Source organism: Haliotis rubra, unplaced genomic scaffold (assembly GCF_003918875.1).
Source record: "Haliotis rubra isolate DU_JTF1 unplaced genomic scaffold, ASM391887v1 Scf163, whole genome shotgun sequence".
Lineage (NCBI taxonomy): Eukaryota > Metazoa > Mollusca > Gastropoda > Lepetellida > Haliotidae > Haliotis > Haliotis rubra.
Genome location: NW_025765592.1, coordinates 973,773 through 992,032, shown reverse-complemented (window position 1 = coordinate 992,032; position 18,260 = coordinate 973,773). Strand labels below are relative to the sequence as shown.

Genomic DNA, 18,260 nt, shown 5'->3' with positions numbered 1-18,260 from the left:
CTCACATTACTTGACCTAAGCAGTGCCTTTGACACGATAGATCACCAGAGACTCCTCAAAAGATTTGATACAGAACTTTGAATAAAGGATTCAGCTTTATCATGGCTGGCACCTTATCTACAGGACAGGACTCAAACTGTTGTTATTGGTGAGTCTATGTCTACTGCATCTAGGCTTGAGTCCGGAGTCCCTCGAGTATCCGTGCTTGGTCCGATCTTCTTCACCCTCTATACTGTTCCACTTGGCTCTATTGTAGCAGACCACAACCTTGACCACTTAGAACTACGAAGATGACACACAGCTGTGGAAGTTATTTCAACCAAACACAGAGTCATCTAGAGCGTCTCTCCGTCAGACATCAGACTGTTGCCAGAAGATATGCATGGATGTCATCAAATGCCTTGAAATTAAATAAAGAGAAAACAGAGTCCATTCTTCTGGGACAGGCTGGAAAACTCAAGCAATGTGACAATACTAGTGCGTCTGTCTGTGGAGCAACCATTCCACTTTCTTCCACTGTCAAGGATCTGGGTGTTGTCATCGATCAAGATCTCAGTATGACAGAACACGTCAAGTATGTTACTAAAACTTGCTACTTCCATCTTCGCAATATCAGTAAGGCCAGACCGTTCTTACCAAAGATGCCTCCAAAACTCTCTGCCTGAGCCTAGTCACACCTCGTATGGACTACTGTAACAGCCTTTTGGCCGGATCTCCATCTTGTGTCACTGGCCAACTCCAGTGCATACAGAATTTAGCTGCTCGCATTACCTCCCAGATCTCCAGAAAACAGTACATCACATCAACTCTAAAGGACCTTCATTGGCTGCCCGTGAAACACAGAATCTCCTTCAAACTCCTCTGTCTTGCATACAAGTGCATGACTAACATGGCTCCAGTCTACCTCTCAGATCTTCAGGCTTATGCACCATCTAGATCTCTGAGATCAGGGAATCAGCACCTTCTTGTTATCCCCAAAGTCAAACAAGCTAAATATGGAGACCGTGCCTTCTCCTATGCTGCTGATAAAAAAGGATTTCTCCCCTACATTTATTTGTATATATTTTTTTTCAAAGATAATAACCATTTTAGAATGATCCGATCTGATGACTTCAAAATTATTTCAAGGGATCTAATTGAGAGAGTGTGAAGCAGAAATAATGTTTTCTCCCCATCATTTCATTATATTCTTATCTATTTTCAAAGAACTCTGCTTTTAGAAGAAAAAAAAAATATTAATAAGAATTGGATAACGCATAATTTGATATTGACCAAGGCATGATTCTGGAAAATGTATTAAAGTAAGAAAGTATGATATTTAAATGGCCACGGTCGCGATCATGGTCGGTGGGGCTTTAGTCAACGCCCAGGCCTTTTCCGGCAGCAATAACCTTTTTTCCCTATTACAAACGATTTGGCCGTGGAGAAATTACAAGCCGAGTACGCCCACAAACGCATGGAAAGAATCGATTTCATCAACGCCCAACTCCAATGCGAAAACCACGCCCTTCAAACGTTCAAGGACGTCGATGATGCCATGCAACAATACTACCTGATCATGGGCAAACGGTTGGAACCTCTCGGCGACGAACCGACCCTTTCTCAGTATTACACCCTTTCCAAGGCTCAGCAAGACCGGGAGCTGATTTTTGTGGCCTTAGGATGAGTCGCCACCGTATATGTCACTAAGCAATAAGACTAAAATATATCTAAGCGCATATAGTGAAGATGAGACCCGCTCCGTACCATTGTCAATACGTGCTTCTGGGAAAAGCCGAGACTTGCAGCAAGAAATGCAGGACCGAGGAGTACTGCGGCATACACATGATGTCCATCGAAGGTTTTGTGAATTACACATGCTCGGTATGCGGTATTGGAGTGAAATGCCATTATGGTTTATGTAAAGCCCACGGAGCAGACGTGGTCCGAAACCAACTGATTTATGAGAAGAAAAAAGATTATCTCAACGAACGTAACCGACTCCTCAGAATAATTTTTTTTTTAAACAAATTTAAAAAAAGGAAAGATTTTATGTGCGCTTCATTTCAAAAAGAGAAGGCTGATGGAGTTATCTCCCTTTGAAAACAACCAATTAGACATTTGACTTTGCATGTGGATATATCAAACCAATTAGACATTTGACTTTGCATGTGGATATATCAAATCAGTTAGACATTTGACTTTGCATGTGGATATAGGAATCATGACTACCGTCAGCGAACTCAAAGCTCTCGCTAAAAGTCGTGGATTGGTGGGGTGTTCTCCCATGAGGAAACCCCAACTGCTCACCTTGAGCTGCGGGGATTGAAGGGTAATTTCGACATGCTCAAATATGTCAAGCCCCTACTGCACGAGAACTCAAACCTTGAGCTAAAGAACGGGGATTGAAGGGTAATTCTCGCATGAGGAAAGCCCAACTGCTCACCTTGGTGGAAGACACCGAGTCGGTCGAGTTGAGATTCGTGCCGACAGACCATGCCGTGGGTAAGTATCTGAGAGGCTGGAAAATGACCGTGCAGTCTAACATCGACCTTAACGGCTCAAACCTCAAAAAGCAGCAGAAGAAGAGTTGGATGATTTAAAAAGTATCAAATACCAGTTTGACCATCCACATGTTGCTCAACAAACAGCAGACGGATGACAGTACCGAGTCCATAGAGCCTTACTTCAGAGGCAAGCAGGAAGTCGTACTTTAATCCGACTCGATCCCTTCGACCCTCGATACTTTCGCTACAAAAAATACAAGAATCGTTGGAACGATGGATGCACAAAGGCTCCGGGTGGGTGGTGGGAAGTATCAACACCATCCATTTGGATATAGCGAACTACGTATCGTTCAGAGGTGGAACGTTCCTAGACTTGACACCTTACTACAAAAATTAAAAAGCCATTAATAACATTAAGACTAAAGACAATGCTTGAGCAGTATATTCGGTGAGAGCTGGCTTATTTCCAGTAGCTATTAATAAGAATAGACCTTTTAGCTATCCCGAAGACGACGGGCTTAACTGGGATGGCTTAGTTAAACCCACACCCATTTCTTACTGGACCCGATTTGAAAAACTAAACCATTTAGCCATCAACGTCTTCGGCCACGAAGGCAATACAACCATCGTACAGCGAATCAGCTCCATGCCAGATGATGTGCGCAGAATCAATTTCTTTATGACCGAAAAAGAGGGTAAGTATCACTATACACATATTGAAAGTCTGAGCAGACTGTTGTACGATCAATCGACGCATAGAGAAAAGAAACACTTCTGCGAATGATGTCTGCACGGGTTCACGTGAGCCAACCTGCTGGAAGCGCACCGGGCAGATTGCCGAGGCATGGGAGAGACGGATGTCCGAATCGACATGCCTCGAGAACATCAAAACATCTTAGCATCAAATGCCTGTGCCTTACGTCATTTACGCTGACTTCAAAGCGCTCATCAAACGGGTCACCGACATGTACAAAACCCAAGAACACCAAGCCTGCGGGTTAGGGTACGTGGTCGTTCGATGCGACAGTGCAACGGAGACTCCCGTGATCTACCGAGGTCCCAACGCGGCCGAAACGTTTCATACATTCTTCCAACGCGAAGAAACAAAGATCAGGGAAGCTTTGTCGGACCCTGCCCCCATGGATATGATGCCGGAGTATAAACTCGCTCACAAAAAGGCTCAGCATTGTCACATGTGCGACCAAATTGATGTCGTGAGACATCATTGCCACATCACCGGTCGATACCGGGGTACCGCCCACAATGCGGGCAACCTCCAGCTTAGAATCGATCCTCAAAAAATCCCAATCCCTGTGGTGTTCCATAATTTGAGAGGGTACGATACTCACTTGATCATGCAGGCCATCTCGAACATTGATGGTGATATCAAGTGTATCCCCGACAACATGGAGAAATACATGTCCTTCTCACTCAACGGTCTGAGATTTATCAACAGTGCTCAGTTCCTCCTGTCGTCGCCCGACAGTTTGGTCAAAGCCAACAATACCTTCCCCATCACCAATCGATACACTGACGCGGCGACTCGGCCTTTGTTGTTACGGAAGGGCGTGTACCCGTACGAGTACATGGACGATTGGCCCAAGTTCCGACGAGCCACGATTACCCCCTATCGACCGCTTTTACAGCCATTTGACCGAGTCCCCTATATCGACTTACGACCACACCCAGAACGTGTGGGAAAAACTGGGCTGTCGGCATTTAGGCGATTATCACGACCTGTACTTGAAAACGGACGTCCTGCTCCTGGCCGACGTGTTCGAGACCTTCAGAACGAAATGTTTGAAACAGTATTAACTCGACCCTACCTGGTACTACACCAGCCCCGGTCTCTCGTGGGATGCGCTCTTGAAGAAAACCAGAGTTAAACTGGAATTGCTCACGGATTACGACATGCACCTGTTCGTTGAGAAAGGCATGCGTGGTGGGATTTCCATGGTCTCCAAACAGTACGCGAAAGCCAACAACCCATATGTGGAAGGTTAGGACTCGAGCAAGCCCACCAACCCCCCTCCTCCTCAACCTGTACGGCTGGGCCATGAGCCAGTCTCTACCTACGGGCGGGTTCGAATGGTTGGACGATGAGAACGTTATCACGAGCATCGCGCCGGATTCTAACAAAGGCTACATCCTCGAAGTGGATTTGGAGTATCCCGCGGCATTGCACGCTGCTCACAACAGCTATCCGCTGGCTCCCGAACGGTTGAAGGTGAACCGAGACTGGATGTCAGACTATCAACTAACGTTGTTCGGGCAAAAATAAGCTGGCCAACGTGGAAAAACTTGTTCCGAACTTGATGCGCAAGACCAAGTACGTGGTGCACTATCGGAATCTGCAACTGTACTTGTCAATGGGCATGAAGCTGACTAAAATACATCGGGTGCTGCAATTCGATCAAAGTCCCTGGATGGAACCTTACATTCGGCTGAACACCGAGATGCGAAAACAGGCCACCAGCGACTTCGAGAAAAACCTCTACAAACTGATGAACAATTCGGTGTTCGGCAAAACCATGGAAAACTTGAGAAAACGGGTGACGGTCAAACTCATGCGATCTCACGAGGAAGAAAAACTCAGGAAACTCATAGCCAGCCCGGCCTTCAACCGGAGCAAGCTATTCAATAACGACTTGGCAGCGCTACACATGAACAAAAGTCATATCTAGCTCAACCGGCCTGTCTACGTGGGGATGAGCATTCTCGACCTCTCCAAACATTTGATGTACGACTTTTATTACAACCGACTCAAACAACAGTAGGGTGATCGAGGTGAAGTGCTGTACACGGACACGGATTCACTGCTCATGGAAATTCGTACCGAGGACGTGTATGGGGACATGGTGAAACACATCGATTTGTACGACACCAGCAATTACAGAGCAGCCAGACCACGCCCTACACAGCACGACCAGTAAAAAGGTCCTTGGCAAGATGAAGGACGAATGCGCGGCGACACCCATCGTGGAATACGTCGGGTTAAGACCTCAAATGTATTCGATTCAAAAAGCCGATCACGATGAAATCCGAAAGGTGAAAGGGGTCAAGAAATAAGTGGTGAAACAACTCATCAAACACACCCTCTTCAAACAGGCTCTTTTCGATAAACGCATGTTCAAACACCCCATGAACGCGTTGAAAAGCGACAAACACAACATCTGCGGCATCACTCTCAACAAGACCTTGCTGTCGCCCTTGGATACCAAACGATGGATTGCGAAAGATGGCATCCACACTTATAGCTATGGGTACCAACAGTAGGTCTCGACGCGTTGGGAGTTTCTGAGACCCCCAATAAAAGGAAACTCCACTCGATGCATCGAGACAATTGAATGAACGATAGCGTGTATACATAATGGAGAAGGTTTACTACAGCCCTCAGGGTTACTATGAAGGTGTGGGTGCCATCCCGAAGCCCGCCAAAGCCGCTCACGTCTCCAAGGATACCGCCAAAGCTTGGCTTAAGAAACAAGCCATCTGGCAAGTGTACCTGCAGGCTCCCTGATACATCCCGAGAAGAAAGTTTGACATTTCCATACCCAATCGTACCCATCAAACCGATGTTTCTCCCGCATGACAGGGTGAGAAACAAAACGTTCAAGTACGCCCTGAATATCATGGACGTTGCCAGTCGCTATAAGGCAGCAGAGCCGTTAATGACCAAAGATTCGAGTCAAGTCGCTATGGTCTTAGAACGTATTTACAAACGCAGTCGCTTGACCTGTCCGACCGAATTACAAGTTGATCCCGGATCGAGATTGATCGAGAAACGGTTGTTCAGACGCGTCCTCGTTCAGGCCTCGATATTTATGCCGCCCTGCGTCAAGTCATAAGTCGGGGGAAATTTACTAGCCTGTACGATAGTTTAGGTCTCGTGGGCACCGAATGGTTACAACGCCTCATGGATACGTTATTCAATTATAGCTTCGAAACCCGATAATGCGATGTCCTGTACTCCTTAATCCACTTCGACGAGTTCATGGCAGACCCACTCCATAAAGTCGTCGCCGAATATTACGGCTACATTTAAATCCAGTCCAAAACCCGTTGCAAAGCTCGGCCGCCATCTTTGTTTGACTTAGCAACTCAGGTCTAGGCTGGCGGCACATCGAAGGATGCCTCTCGCTATTTTTTTAAGGGGGGCTGGGAGGCTTTTTATTCCCACAAATAAGCCTCTAAGCAGCATCTGATGCAGAACCCCCACAGTACTACTACTCCCCTGCATGAATTCAACGATTTATGCACAGAGACAGTAATTGGAGTATTTGCAAAATGTTGTGCTTTCAGTAAATTTATGGATTGTTGTCATCGGGCACATTCTGTTAAAAGAGAACATGACCGAAGACGGGTAATGTTTTACACGTCACCACAAATACCTTCAACAGCTTTGGATACTGCAAATGGATTTATTTTGAGAGGCAGACCATCATTGCCTTCTCCAACTAGAAAACGTGGCCATGAATTAACATTAGTAGAAGATTCATTGTCAGAAGATGAAACAGTATCTGTCTCCAAATGTCTTCTTTTATTTTTCCTGCGAGAACCAGTGAGTATTTGTGTAGCCATAATGAGAGAAATAGATTCAACATCCCTGCTCCCCACCCAACATCGAGTGTCAACAAGGACGGTGTCGAAGTGGAAACTGACTATGGAACACCAGGGTTAAAGGGATGCTATACTCGAGCAATACAAACACAGGTAGCTAATGTAGCCAAACAGAAATAGAAGTCAGGCTGGTTTTGCCCTTGACAGTTATCTGAAGACAATTAGAACCAGGAGGTCAATAATGCCAGATTGGCCCATGAGCCACTGCCTTCTGGCATAGGACTCTAGACAATATAATATATCAATGATATATAATCAGGAAATCGAAAAGGCCAACACCTCAAAAATGAGGAAAATGTGCAAAAATATTCACCATGCACAGGGCTTGACGTGACAAGCCAATTGATAGAATCGGACCAATTCTACCACCGGTCTAGGTGAAGTAAGGGCCAAAGTGGTGTGTTGGGCAAAAGGAACACAGTTCCAGGTTCCCTAAACCACCAGAATCCCATCCTCCACTCACACAGGGCGTAACCCCTGGCAAACAGGTTGCCCACTTTGGTCATATGACCGGCAATGGGGTGCTGTGGACCAATATGCCACTGAGTCCACACTGGGGGTGAAGAGCCATTAGTGTTACCCACCACGAGGAGTTGCTCTTCAAGGATGCCTGAACAGGAACGACTTTTTATGGATAGACAATTTCTTTATTGCAATGTAAGCGATGTTTCAGTGTAGATGCTAAGATCACCTGCTTGATAAGTGTTAGCATCTACACTGAAACATCGCTTACATTGCAATAAAGAAGTTGTCTATCCTGTAAAAGTTGTTCCTGTTCATCATACCAGCTTCTAAATGCCACATAAAGAAGTTGGAAAGAATGTCATAACTATGAAAGCATTAATGACTTTGTTATTATTGTAGCAGGAGGCAGAGAGTTTTCTGTTTCCAAGTTGTGCTACATTGATCATGTGTTCAAACTGCATAGGATAACATTGAGTGAGTGAGTGAGTTTTGTTTTACGCCGCACTCTGCAATATTCGAGCTATATGGCGGCGGTCTGTAAATAATCGAGTCTGGCCCAGACAATCCAGGGATCAACAGCATGAGCATCAATCTACGCAATTGGGATACGATGACATATGTCAACCCAGTCAGCGAGCCTGACCAACCGATCCCATTAGTTGCCTCTTACGACAAGCATGGGTTACTGAAAATGAACTCTAGCCCAGACCTGTATGGGTCAGGATAACATTGGGAACAAGATAAATAGGTAGATATTGGTAAGGGCAGATGTCACTTGATTTGTCAGATCTTCCTGTGTTTGATTATGTTCAGGGATTGGAAAGTTTCGGGGGCATCAAGGAAACTTAGGTGATGTGTCTGCCTCTTGTTTATCCCTTCTACTTGTGCATTTTTCTAAAAGCTTAAAAGTTCATATTAAATGAAAAGTAAAAACAGAGGGGATATGGCATATCAAAACATTTTCTTGTACCTTGGTATAGCCGTCTTTGATATTTGAATACCCATGCAGTTGTATCAGTAGGTTCTGGTTCAGTATGAGAGTAATGGACGTGTTTTTCTGTTGTTTCTTACAACCACCACTACAAATAAGCAAGAAGCAAAACTTTTGCAGGCGGCTATGATATCTCAAGATAGTTTACTACATTTTAACATCATTCATGATTTGCTAATTGACTTTGTAACATGTATGAGACAAGAATCAAATTCTTGCTCAAAAGGTAATCACTTAAATAATATGAGCTTCCATCTCTTTTTTTACCCTGGTTACATGAAACTGTTGTCCACTTATCCAGTTGAGCCACACTCTCATGGCAATGGGTATACATGATATGATATCAGATGCTAATCTACATTTCACCAGAGAAAAATGTAAGTTTGGTACGGATTTGACATTTCAGTGTTCACTACAAAGAGTATCTGGTTGGCCTAATTAACCGACACAAGCTGGACCCAGTGAACATTATGAATACAGAGCAGATGCATCGACTCATTTCCCCGAACAGAGATAGCAGAACAGAAGAAGAATGACACAGAAACCCAAAGCCAGTTTAACAAGAGACTGATTACAGTAAGTGCAAATCTGATCATTTCTTTCCTCTTTGAATAATAGTTTTCACTCAACACATCTGTAAATGGTTGCATCATGTTAGCCTCAATGGAACTTTGAAGAACACAAATGAAGGTTCTTGTACCACTCTAAAGGTCTTTCTCTTCATTGCCTTATTGCCTCTTTTGTTGAAATGTCAGTTTAAACTCATGAATACTTGGACTGAACTTGAATATTCCTCAGATGTTTTACCTTTTTGGGTGTAGAGGCCATGGGGCTCAGAGATGAGTGTGTGAAATATGTCCAAAATGATGGCACTGTATGGTTTTCTACACCATTCAGTTTTGGTCATTAAGTACACTTTCTTGATAACGATTATAGTTTTCAGCATGTGTAGATTTACAAGGTAACTATAGTCCTTCACATAATGGCTGAAATTGTTACTGGTGTGCAAACTAAAAGCTCACACAGCTGAAAAAACAGTGAGCTTTTGTGGTGTTGTTTTGTCCATGGTCCATCCATAGCAAGATAAGCTTTTGCATTTTTGGCATATTCTTCACAACTGAAAGACCTGTGAAACTAAATCGATATATGAAGGACACTGTAGTGTCTCACAGTGTCAACTGTGCTCACAGAAATCTGATCCTGCACACATGGCCATCATTGGAACCATATTAAAAATATCATTTTTGCCCATTTCTGTCTTATAATTGTGAAATTTAAAATGCATCGAAGGTCAGGATCCTTCTTGAGATAATTGTCCAAGAACACATGCCATAATTCCTTTTGAATTTGGTGCACGGATGATCAACATTAGGAAATATCCCACAAAAAGACTTATTTCATATGCAGCTGTGGAATTCTGTTGTAAGTTACAAAGCATCTGCCAACACATCAACAAACCTGGTCAATTAATAAGTGACATTTGAGATACATTATCACTAGACATAATGATTTACCATTTGAATTGTATGTAGTATAAAGGTATAAATTTCTAAACTTATCCTATCTCACGGTATGCACCTCTCTCTTCTTCTTCGACCCATATGTGGAAACGTGCTGTAGGCTAAGTTGAATCAAATCTTTCGGCCTCTGTCCCACCTGACCTCTGCCCCCACTCTGATAGCATGACCTGTCAATCATCTCTATAAGCATGCAGTCATTCTCGTCTTGGAGCTTCCAGTAATCTGTGATGTGGGGCAGGTCGGGTGGGAATCCATCGCGTGAGATAGAATCACTGCCCTGAACTCCAGAACTTTGATGTGGCTTGTGTGGTCTGTGGAAGACCACAGCCCTGCCACCTGCTGATCGAGAAGGTGAGCTCCCCACCCGTGTAGTGAGGCGTTGACGTACAGGTGATGTACTGAAGCAAACGGCCTTAAGAGACTCTGCCGCAAACATTCAACTCGTCCAACCACCACTGGAGATGGGGATGGAGAGCTGGAGGAAGAGAGATCAATGTGTGAGGGACGCCGATCCTGATGTGTGGACATAGTTTGAGCTATCCCCTGAGAGTCAAAGCTGGAGCTGACATCAACAGACCCAGAAGTTCTTGCCACTGATGAAGAGTCCTGGGTTGCGAGAGCGCTACAAGTACCATAGAAACTCCAGCGCAGACATTCTGTTTGTCGAGCCACCACTGAAGGACTGGACGAAGTGGTTCTGGAAGGCGAATCAATTCCCTCGGGTTCAGTTGTCGGCCTCGAGATACGGGCGTAGAAATCGCTGTATCGGCCTAAGCTGGAGATGGCTTGATGGGGCTTGAACTGATGTCAGAAGGCCTAGCAACTATTGCCACTGTAGAATGGATCTCTCCTGTCAATCATCTCTATAAGCGGGCAGATCGCTCAGATGATCATGTGACTGTCATTCTCTTTCTTGTTGCCCACTGGTTTGGACGTGTGTTATGCTCTGTCTGCCACTCGTCTCTACTTTTCATCATGAGGAAAGTAATTGATCTTCCGGAAGAGATAACACTGTGACAATTACAGAAGTATTTTTTCCTGCCGCTGATCCTCACACAATGTGCGCTGATTTTATTGGATGGTGTGACGGGTCTTCACTGTTGCTCTTATTGTGCCAATTTGGACAATGAAGCATTCTCCGTTATTGTGGAATGGGCACAAGATGAGTGGCAGAAAGGGGCTTTCCGAGGGACCATCCTCATCTCAATATTCGGAGTGAGATCGTCCGTACCAAACAGCTTGCCGTTTATCACCATCACCAGACGAAGATTTCTCGATGCAGCATCAGATTCTTACTTCAGTGAGAATTACGTTGGTTATTCCGACCCCAGACTTTGAGTCCAGTATCAGGACAGGATGCCTCTCCCCACTTGGGTAGTGAACTTCATACTTCGCCGTCACAGTCCCGATTGACAGTTCTAGTGACTTTTTCTCAAACACCTGATACGGCATTGTCAGCGCCTACTGGCAATGTGTCTCTATTTTTCTGGATCGGCAATTAACTTACCTACGATGATTTATTGTAGTGCAAGCATGTCTACAGCGATCCCTCCAACTCCAGTGATGATATCAATTTCAACAATCCCTGTTAGTTCAGCGTTTTCCGCATAGTGCACTACTTCCATTGCGCCGATTATGTATGGGTCGAGTGTTCACTCCAGTGTGTCGTTCTCACACAATTCGACGCACCAGAGTGGTTCTACTGCAGTACGCTTCTCTTTGGTTTGTCACTGCAGGCCAAAGCGCCCGTTTCAGTTCGGTCCGGCATTTTGTACCAGTGCATCGCTCTCACATAGGGAAGAAGAGGCCAGTGCACAGTTTCACTTCAGTTCACCGCTCTCATTCAGTCCAACTCATTAGCCCAGTGTGTCGTTTTTGATTGGATCAACGCTTCAGACCAGTGCTCCATTTTCGATTTGAACAACGATTCAAGCTAGTGAACTGTTTTTTCGATTGGAACAACTTTCAGTCCAGTACACCATTACTGTATGGTACGGCGTTTTAGACGAGTGCACCGGTCCCGATTGACTCAGCTCTTTAGATCAGCCGAACCAGATCACTTGGCCGAACCGGATCACAGTTCCGAACCAGATCACCTTTCCAAGCCGGATCATCGAACCAACCTAGATCTCAGAACCGATCCTAGTCTCAGAACCATACCAGATCGCCGCTCCAACAGTATTCGCCGATCCGACAGTGTTCGCCGAACTGTCAGCATTGGCCGAATCATCTGATTACCTCTATGCGGCTACTGTCAACATGACTTTGTTTGCTTGTTCGCAAACTACATTATCTACAGTGATTTTTTTCTACTGCGAGTTTAGCTTTAACAATTCTTCCAACTTCGGCGTTGATACCTCATTTCTACAGTTTCTACCGGTGCTCAGCTTGGCTTTGGGGTTATGCTTCTGGCTTCTGCGGTGTCTATGTACGGACAGAGCGTTCACTCCAATGCAACACTTTCATTCAGAGTGCACCTTAGGTTTTGATTGGCTCGTCTCTACACACCAATGCGCCGCTTCAATCCCATGTTATCTACTGGTATGCCGCTCGTATCCAGAGCGCCACTTTACTTCAATGCGCCGCTCTCTTATGTATCAACGCTTCCATCCAGTGCGGCACTTCCTGTTAGTGCATCGTTTTGACATATCTGTCCAGAAACTTGCTGATGATGTAAAGGAATGGTGATGAGGATGACAAAACAGGCCTCAATTACACCCAGCGATACACCATAATGCTGCTACGAGTAGTCTGTAGTAGCAGGACTCAGTGAAGCGTCGTAAAATATTCCTGAATATCAAGCTGGTCATGTACTGCACAACCGGGTGGTTGTAGAGCTGATATCTTCGTCAAAGGGTAGATTTGTTGAAACGAATCATTCATTAAAGGTGAGGATCGGAAGGTAGATGACGTAGGAATCTTGAAGATCCAGGATCGTCAATCGCTGCTGTAATTTAGAGGCCTGCACTACTGACATAACTGCTACCTCAGCACAACCAGCAGAGTTTCTGCGTGTGGTACCAGCAGTGATGTTTTGTCAAGTAGCTAGCGTCCCTTACTCCGGATTTTATGGGTTGGGACTCGCCTGGTTAATCGAAGACTGTGTTGTCCGGATTTGTCACTATTGCATTGTGGGTAGCATTCTCGATCACTTGGCTGAACCGGATCACAGTACTGAACCAGATCATCTTTCCGATCCAGATCATCGCACCAACCTAGATCTCAGAACGATCTTGGTCGCCCAACTGAGAGAAACAGTTTACTGAGGGTGTCAGACAGAATCGCCCGAGAACGCTTTAACTTTGGCTAGGGTTACTCAGTTCCTAGCTTAAAGGGCAAGTTTACACGAAAATAAACCTTTTTGTCTTGCACTTTTTCATAATTAAAAGTGTTTGTCAAGTAGTTTTATAGCCAAACCCATACATATATCAGAAGTAACTAATTTATTTTTTTGGTGTTATATCAATTTATATTTTCCACATTCACTGAGAGTTCTGTGTCCACAATAAACACACTTTGGCTTATGTCCCTTCGAAATGACGTCATTGGTACCAGACTGATAAACGAATGATGTTGTTAGAACTTATTAGACCCATTTTTCATGTGATGCAGGTATAGGTGTGGTTCTTGTGTATCGATGCGCAGGCTACTGTTTTAATCCACCTATTGCCTGGCCGTCAGCTGGCTATGTGGTCAGTTCTACACTGTGATGACGTTGCAGTTTGAAAAAAACGTATATATGGTACAAAAAGTGTTACCACGTAACAAAATTGTAAAACATTCAACCTGAGTCGGTCGTCTTTCCAACAGTATCTTCTTTCACCAAAACTAAAATGTATTATGCACTACAACTAGCTGCCATCCGTGCATGTGCGGCATTCTACGTTTGCTACTCAATGTCCCTCTTCTTCCACCTTCACTTTGATATCGAAACCATATCCAAATGCATCACGAAGATAAATGCAATTTGCAGTTTTGAATTCTGTTTGAAACTTGTTTTGGGGAGAATTGAATTTAAAAGAAAAAAACTGTATCATTGTGATCAGCGGTATTTTTGTTGTTGATATTTGATCGAATCACCAATGCTCATTCTAATACATTGTGGATGAACCAAGAATCGCTGAGAATGTTTTGGAAAATAGGCAAACAACGTCAAAGTGAATTTTCAGACATATTGCAGTGTTTATAAAATCATGTCACACATATGTCGTTTATGTTTCACCCATAAAATCAATTGTTTAATTCGATACCATCTTTCTTACACAAATCCCTGAATACCCTATACACTTCTAAATAAATTGCCAGATGCACAGTCTTTGTCACCAATACCAAGTGTTTAGGTGAAGACTAACGAAATATATCAGATGCCGCTTGGAAAGGACCACTTGTTTGAAATGTAAACAAAGCCAATCTCAGATTTTATACTCTGTATCCGTTTGCCTACTTGTTGTATACACTTGCTCATTAGTTTTAGAGCATGCATGGGGAAGGTATCATAGCAAGCGATAGTTAAATAAAATAGGTGTATTCCAATGATTTACAAGATTCATCACAACATATTGTAGTTTCTGAAAGCGTGACACTATGACTGACGCAAACTCATGCACACCGACGATGGTACTTCTCCTCATTTCCGACTATTTCCCTTGATCACAATGTTAAGAAAACGAAAATAACAACCATCAGATTACCAAACTGTTTCGGACTACTTACATGTCACATTTATGCATATACGCTGCTTGAAAAAACGAAAGTTTCCTCTGAAAAATCTGGTGTACTTGTTTCAGTAAACAGCTAGTATAGGCCATTTTGAAAAAGTCGCTTTCCGATAGTGATGTCATACGGATGTCAACATTGTTATACATATTTGGTATTTTCATTGAGGTGAGGTTTTGAATGAAAATACACATGATCAATCTATCCTGCTGCTTACATTTTCTGTTCTTATGCTTCTTTCGTATTTTCACAAACTTTTTTCACGTGATTAATTTCAGTATTATTATCTTTTGATTTGGGACTAGACAGGAGACCAGTCTAATTTTAAGTGGCACCAATTACGTCATAATCAAAGGGCGGTCACTCTGGCCTGTTTAGCTTGGTAAACAAAGGCCTCATAATGGCAGAACATTTCAGCCCTTTTAATGAGGGTTATACTTTCATTGTAATAAAAATGAGTGCATATTTTCAAACACTGATATTAACTAATTAAAAAATCTTTTTTTTTTCACATAAGAATAAATGTGACTTTTTCGTGTACACTTCCCCTTTAAGCCTTTTACTACCTTCGTCTCACTTACGAACGTTCCTGGGGTCACTGGTCTTTTTACCTCCGCCATTCCATCAACTTTACGAATGTTCCGGTAGATTGCATTGCATCTACTAACTTTCTCAATCCATCTGGAGGACCAACACTTCATTTGGCAAACGATACGTTCCTGCGATCACTGATTATACAACCTTCATCACTCTGTGTACAATGTGAACATTCCTGTAGATTGACTGACAATCTCCATGCCATGAACCTACTACATTCAGCACTTCTTCAGTACTGTCATGGTAGCCTGGCTAATCGAATGTATCATATCTCAGGAGAGATCCCTTCTACAGTGGCAATAGTTGCTAGGCCTTCTGACGCTGCGCTGGAGTTTCTATGGGGCCCCTAGCACTCTCGCAACCCAGGACTCTTCATCAGTGGCAAGAACTTCTGGGTCTGTTGACGTCAGCTCCAGCTTTGACTCTCAGGGGATGGCTCTAACTATGTCCACACATCAGGATCGGCGTCCCTCACGCATTGATCTCTCTTCCTCCAGCGCTCCATCCCCATCTCCAGTGGTGGTTGGACGAGTTGAATGTTTGCGGCAGAGTCTCTTAAGGCCGTTTGCTCAAGTACATCACCTGTACGTCGACGCCTCTCTACACGGGTGGGGAGCTCACCTTCTCGATCAGCAGGTGGCAGGGCTGTGGTCTTCCACAGACAACACATGCCACATCAAAGTTCTGGAGTTCAGGGCAGTGATTCTATCTCACGCGATGGATTCCCACCCGACCTGCCCCACATCACAGATGACTGGAAGCTCCAAGACGAGAATGACAATAATGGGACGTCACATGATCATCTGAGCGATCTGCATGCATATAGAGATGATTGACAGGTCCTGCTATCAGAGTGGGGGCAGAGGTCAGGTGGTACAGAGACCAAAAGATTTGATTCAACTTAGCCTACAGCATGTTTCCAAATATGTGTCGAAGAAGAAGAGAGAGGTGCATACCGTGAGATAGGATAAGTACCGGTATATAAATATACAATTTATGGTTATAATTTCCAATTTTGTACACAGATACATATATAGATTACTGTGTGAATATACAAGTAAAGTAAGTCGGAAGCTACAAATCTACCAGGCATTTAGTTAACAAAAATACCTGATAATATAATTTAAAAGATCTTTGATGAAACTGATATTTCATTATATTTCATTGCTGTATAATGAAGTACATAACTGTACATATAAACAGACACATGTGCAAATTTTCATGGTGACAGGTTTTGGTAAGCATCATTTGAGAGTTGGAGTGTTGTGATGAAAACATATATTGGCTGAATCATGATACATTTTGATTATGCAGAAAGGGCCTTTAAAAACTTAGTTCCTTTGAAAATTCTATCTCTATGTTTTATATCATACATAATATTGTCAACGCATGGATATGCGTCGACTGGGGAATTAGCTCATGTTTAAGATGAGGTGTACTTACAATATGTTGACAAGACGAAGGAATACGTTGAGTTCAAACTTCTTTAGTTACATGACAAAAAAATACACAAGACATAAATGAGGTGAGCGGATTACCTGCTCAACCCCAGGGCGTTTCCAACGAGCAGCATTATCCCGCTCGTGGATGTCCCTACACAGATTGTCAGAATACCAGACTCGTACTCCTTCCACATATAGATGTGAGCATACTAAGTATATATACAATTTTTGACAACAATGGACAGATAGAAAAAACAATAGCACTTCCTTGACCAGTTGATGTGATAGCAAACACAGCCAAGGGGGATGACCTATTAGGGCAATAAATGTCATATACAATAATTAATAACAAAGACAGAGTGGTTCAGGGTGGCTGACAAGACAAATGTACACTGCGGTAGTGATAAGGATTAAGTGAGTGAGTGAGTGAGTTTTACGCCACACTCAGTAATATTCCAGCTATATGGCGGCGGTCTGTAAATAATCGAGTCTGGACCAGACAATCCAGCGATCAACAGCATGAGCTTTTCAAACTTATTTAAACGTGATATCTCATAAAACATTGCACCCAATGTTTTCAATTATGTTGACAGCCTACATTCGTTGATTATGCAGACACCAGTCATTTCAGGCATCTTGTATGTGACCCAAAAATAAAAAGTACCGGTAGTAAATATAGATATTCCATATTTTAGCGGCGGGGGACATTGCCATATCAGTTGTTAAATATTTGGACGATGGCTGTCCTGAATTAGTCACTATAACAATATTCTTGTAAATTTGGTCAACATCATACTTTAAAAATCTTTTTTTTTAATCAGCATATTGTAACAAAGTGCCTCCAGTACATGCAGTGAGTGGGGAAAATGACAGTTTTTTATTGTGTGCTGAGTTTATAATCATTACTAAAGTATCTGATTTTATCAGCTAAAGGGAACTTGTATACACTGTACTTGTGTAGCATATTAAAATATTGTAGGCAGTGAAGCACATGCCCAAAACTGGGTTCCATCTTGAGCAAGAAAAAATAATTATTATTCATTGCATGATACTGCAGTAAAAGCCCCCTTCCTGAGAAAAGAGGACAATGTTGAAGGAATAACAAAGGCACAACTGTGGATTTAATGGCCAAGGGTGTGGAGGTTCTTGAGGGCTGCCCCAATTTCGAAATGGAATGGTGTTAATAAGCCTAAATGGCATCACAAGGCAAGGCCAATTTTAGCTATGTGACAACTAGGGTCGCCCACATAATTGTTACTACCCAAAGAATGCTGAGGCCCAAATGACAGAAATGTCGCAACCCGACCAACACTGGGGGTAAAAATGGGAGCAAACAGGCCAAGCTGTGTAATTGCTAATCTATAATTAATAATGAGGCCCAAATGATGTAAACATCGTGACCCGACCAACGCTACAGGTCTAA

The 18,260-nt window shown here is 43.4% G+C and overlaps 1 protein-coding gene across 1 annotated transcript in view; it reads left to right on the top strand.

Annotated features, from left to right (window-relative positions):
• Positions 1 to 18,260, top strand: part of LOC124271750 — a 387,369-nt gene that overhangs the window by 349,972 nt on the left and 19,137 nt on the right. The window contains exon 22 of the mRNA XM_046706916.1: positions 8,969 to 9,138. Within this exon, the coding sequence (XP_046562872.1) occupies positions 8,969 to 9,098 (130 nt within the window). The 3' untranslated portion in view covers positions 9,099 to 9,138. The remainder of the gene's footprint in view (positions 1 to 8,968; positions 9,139 to 18,260) is intronic.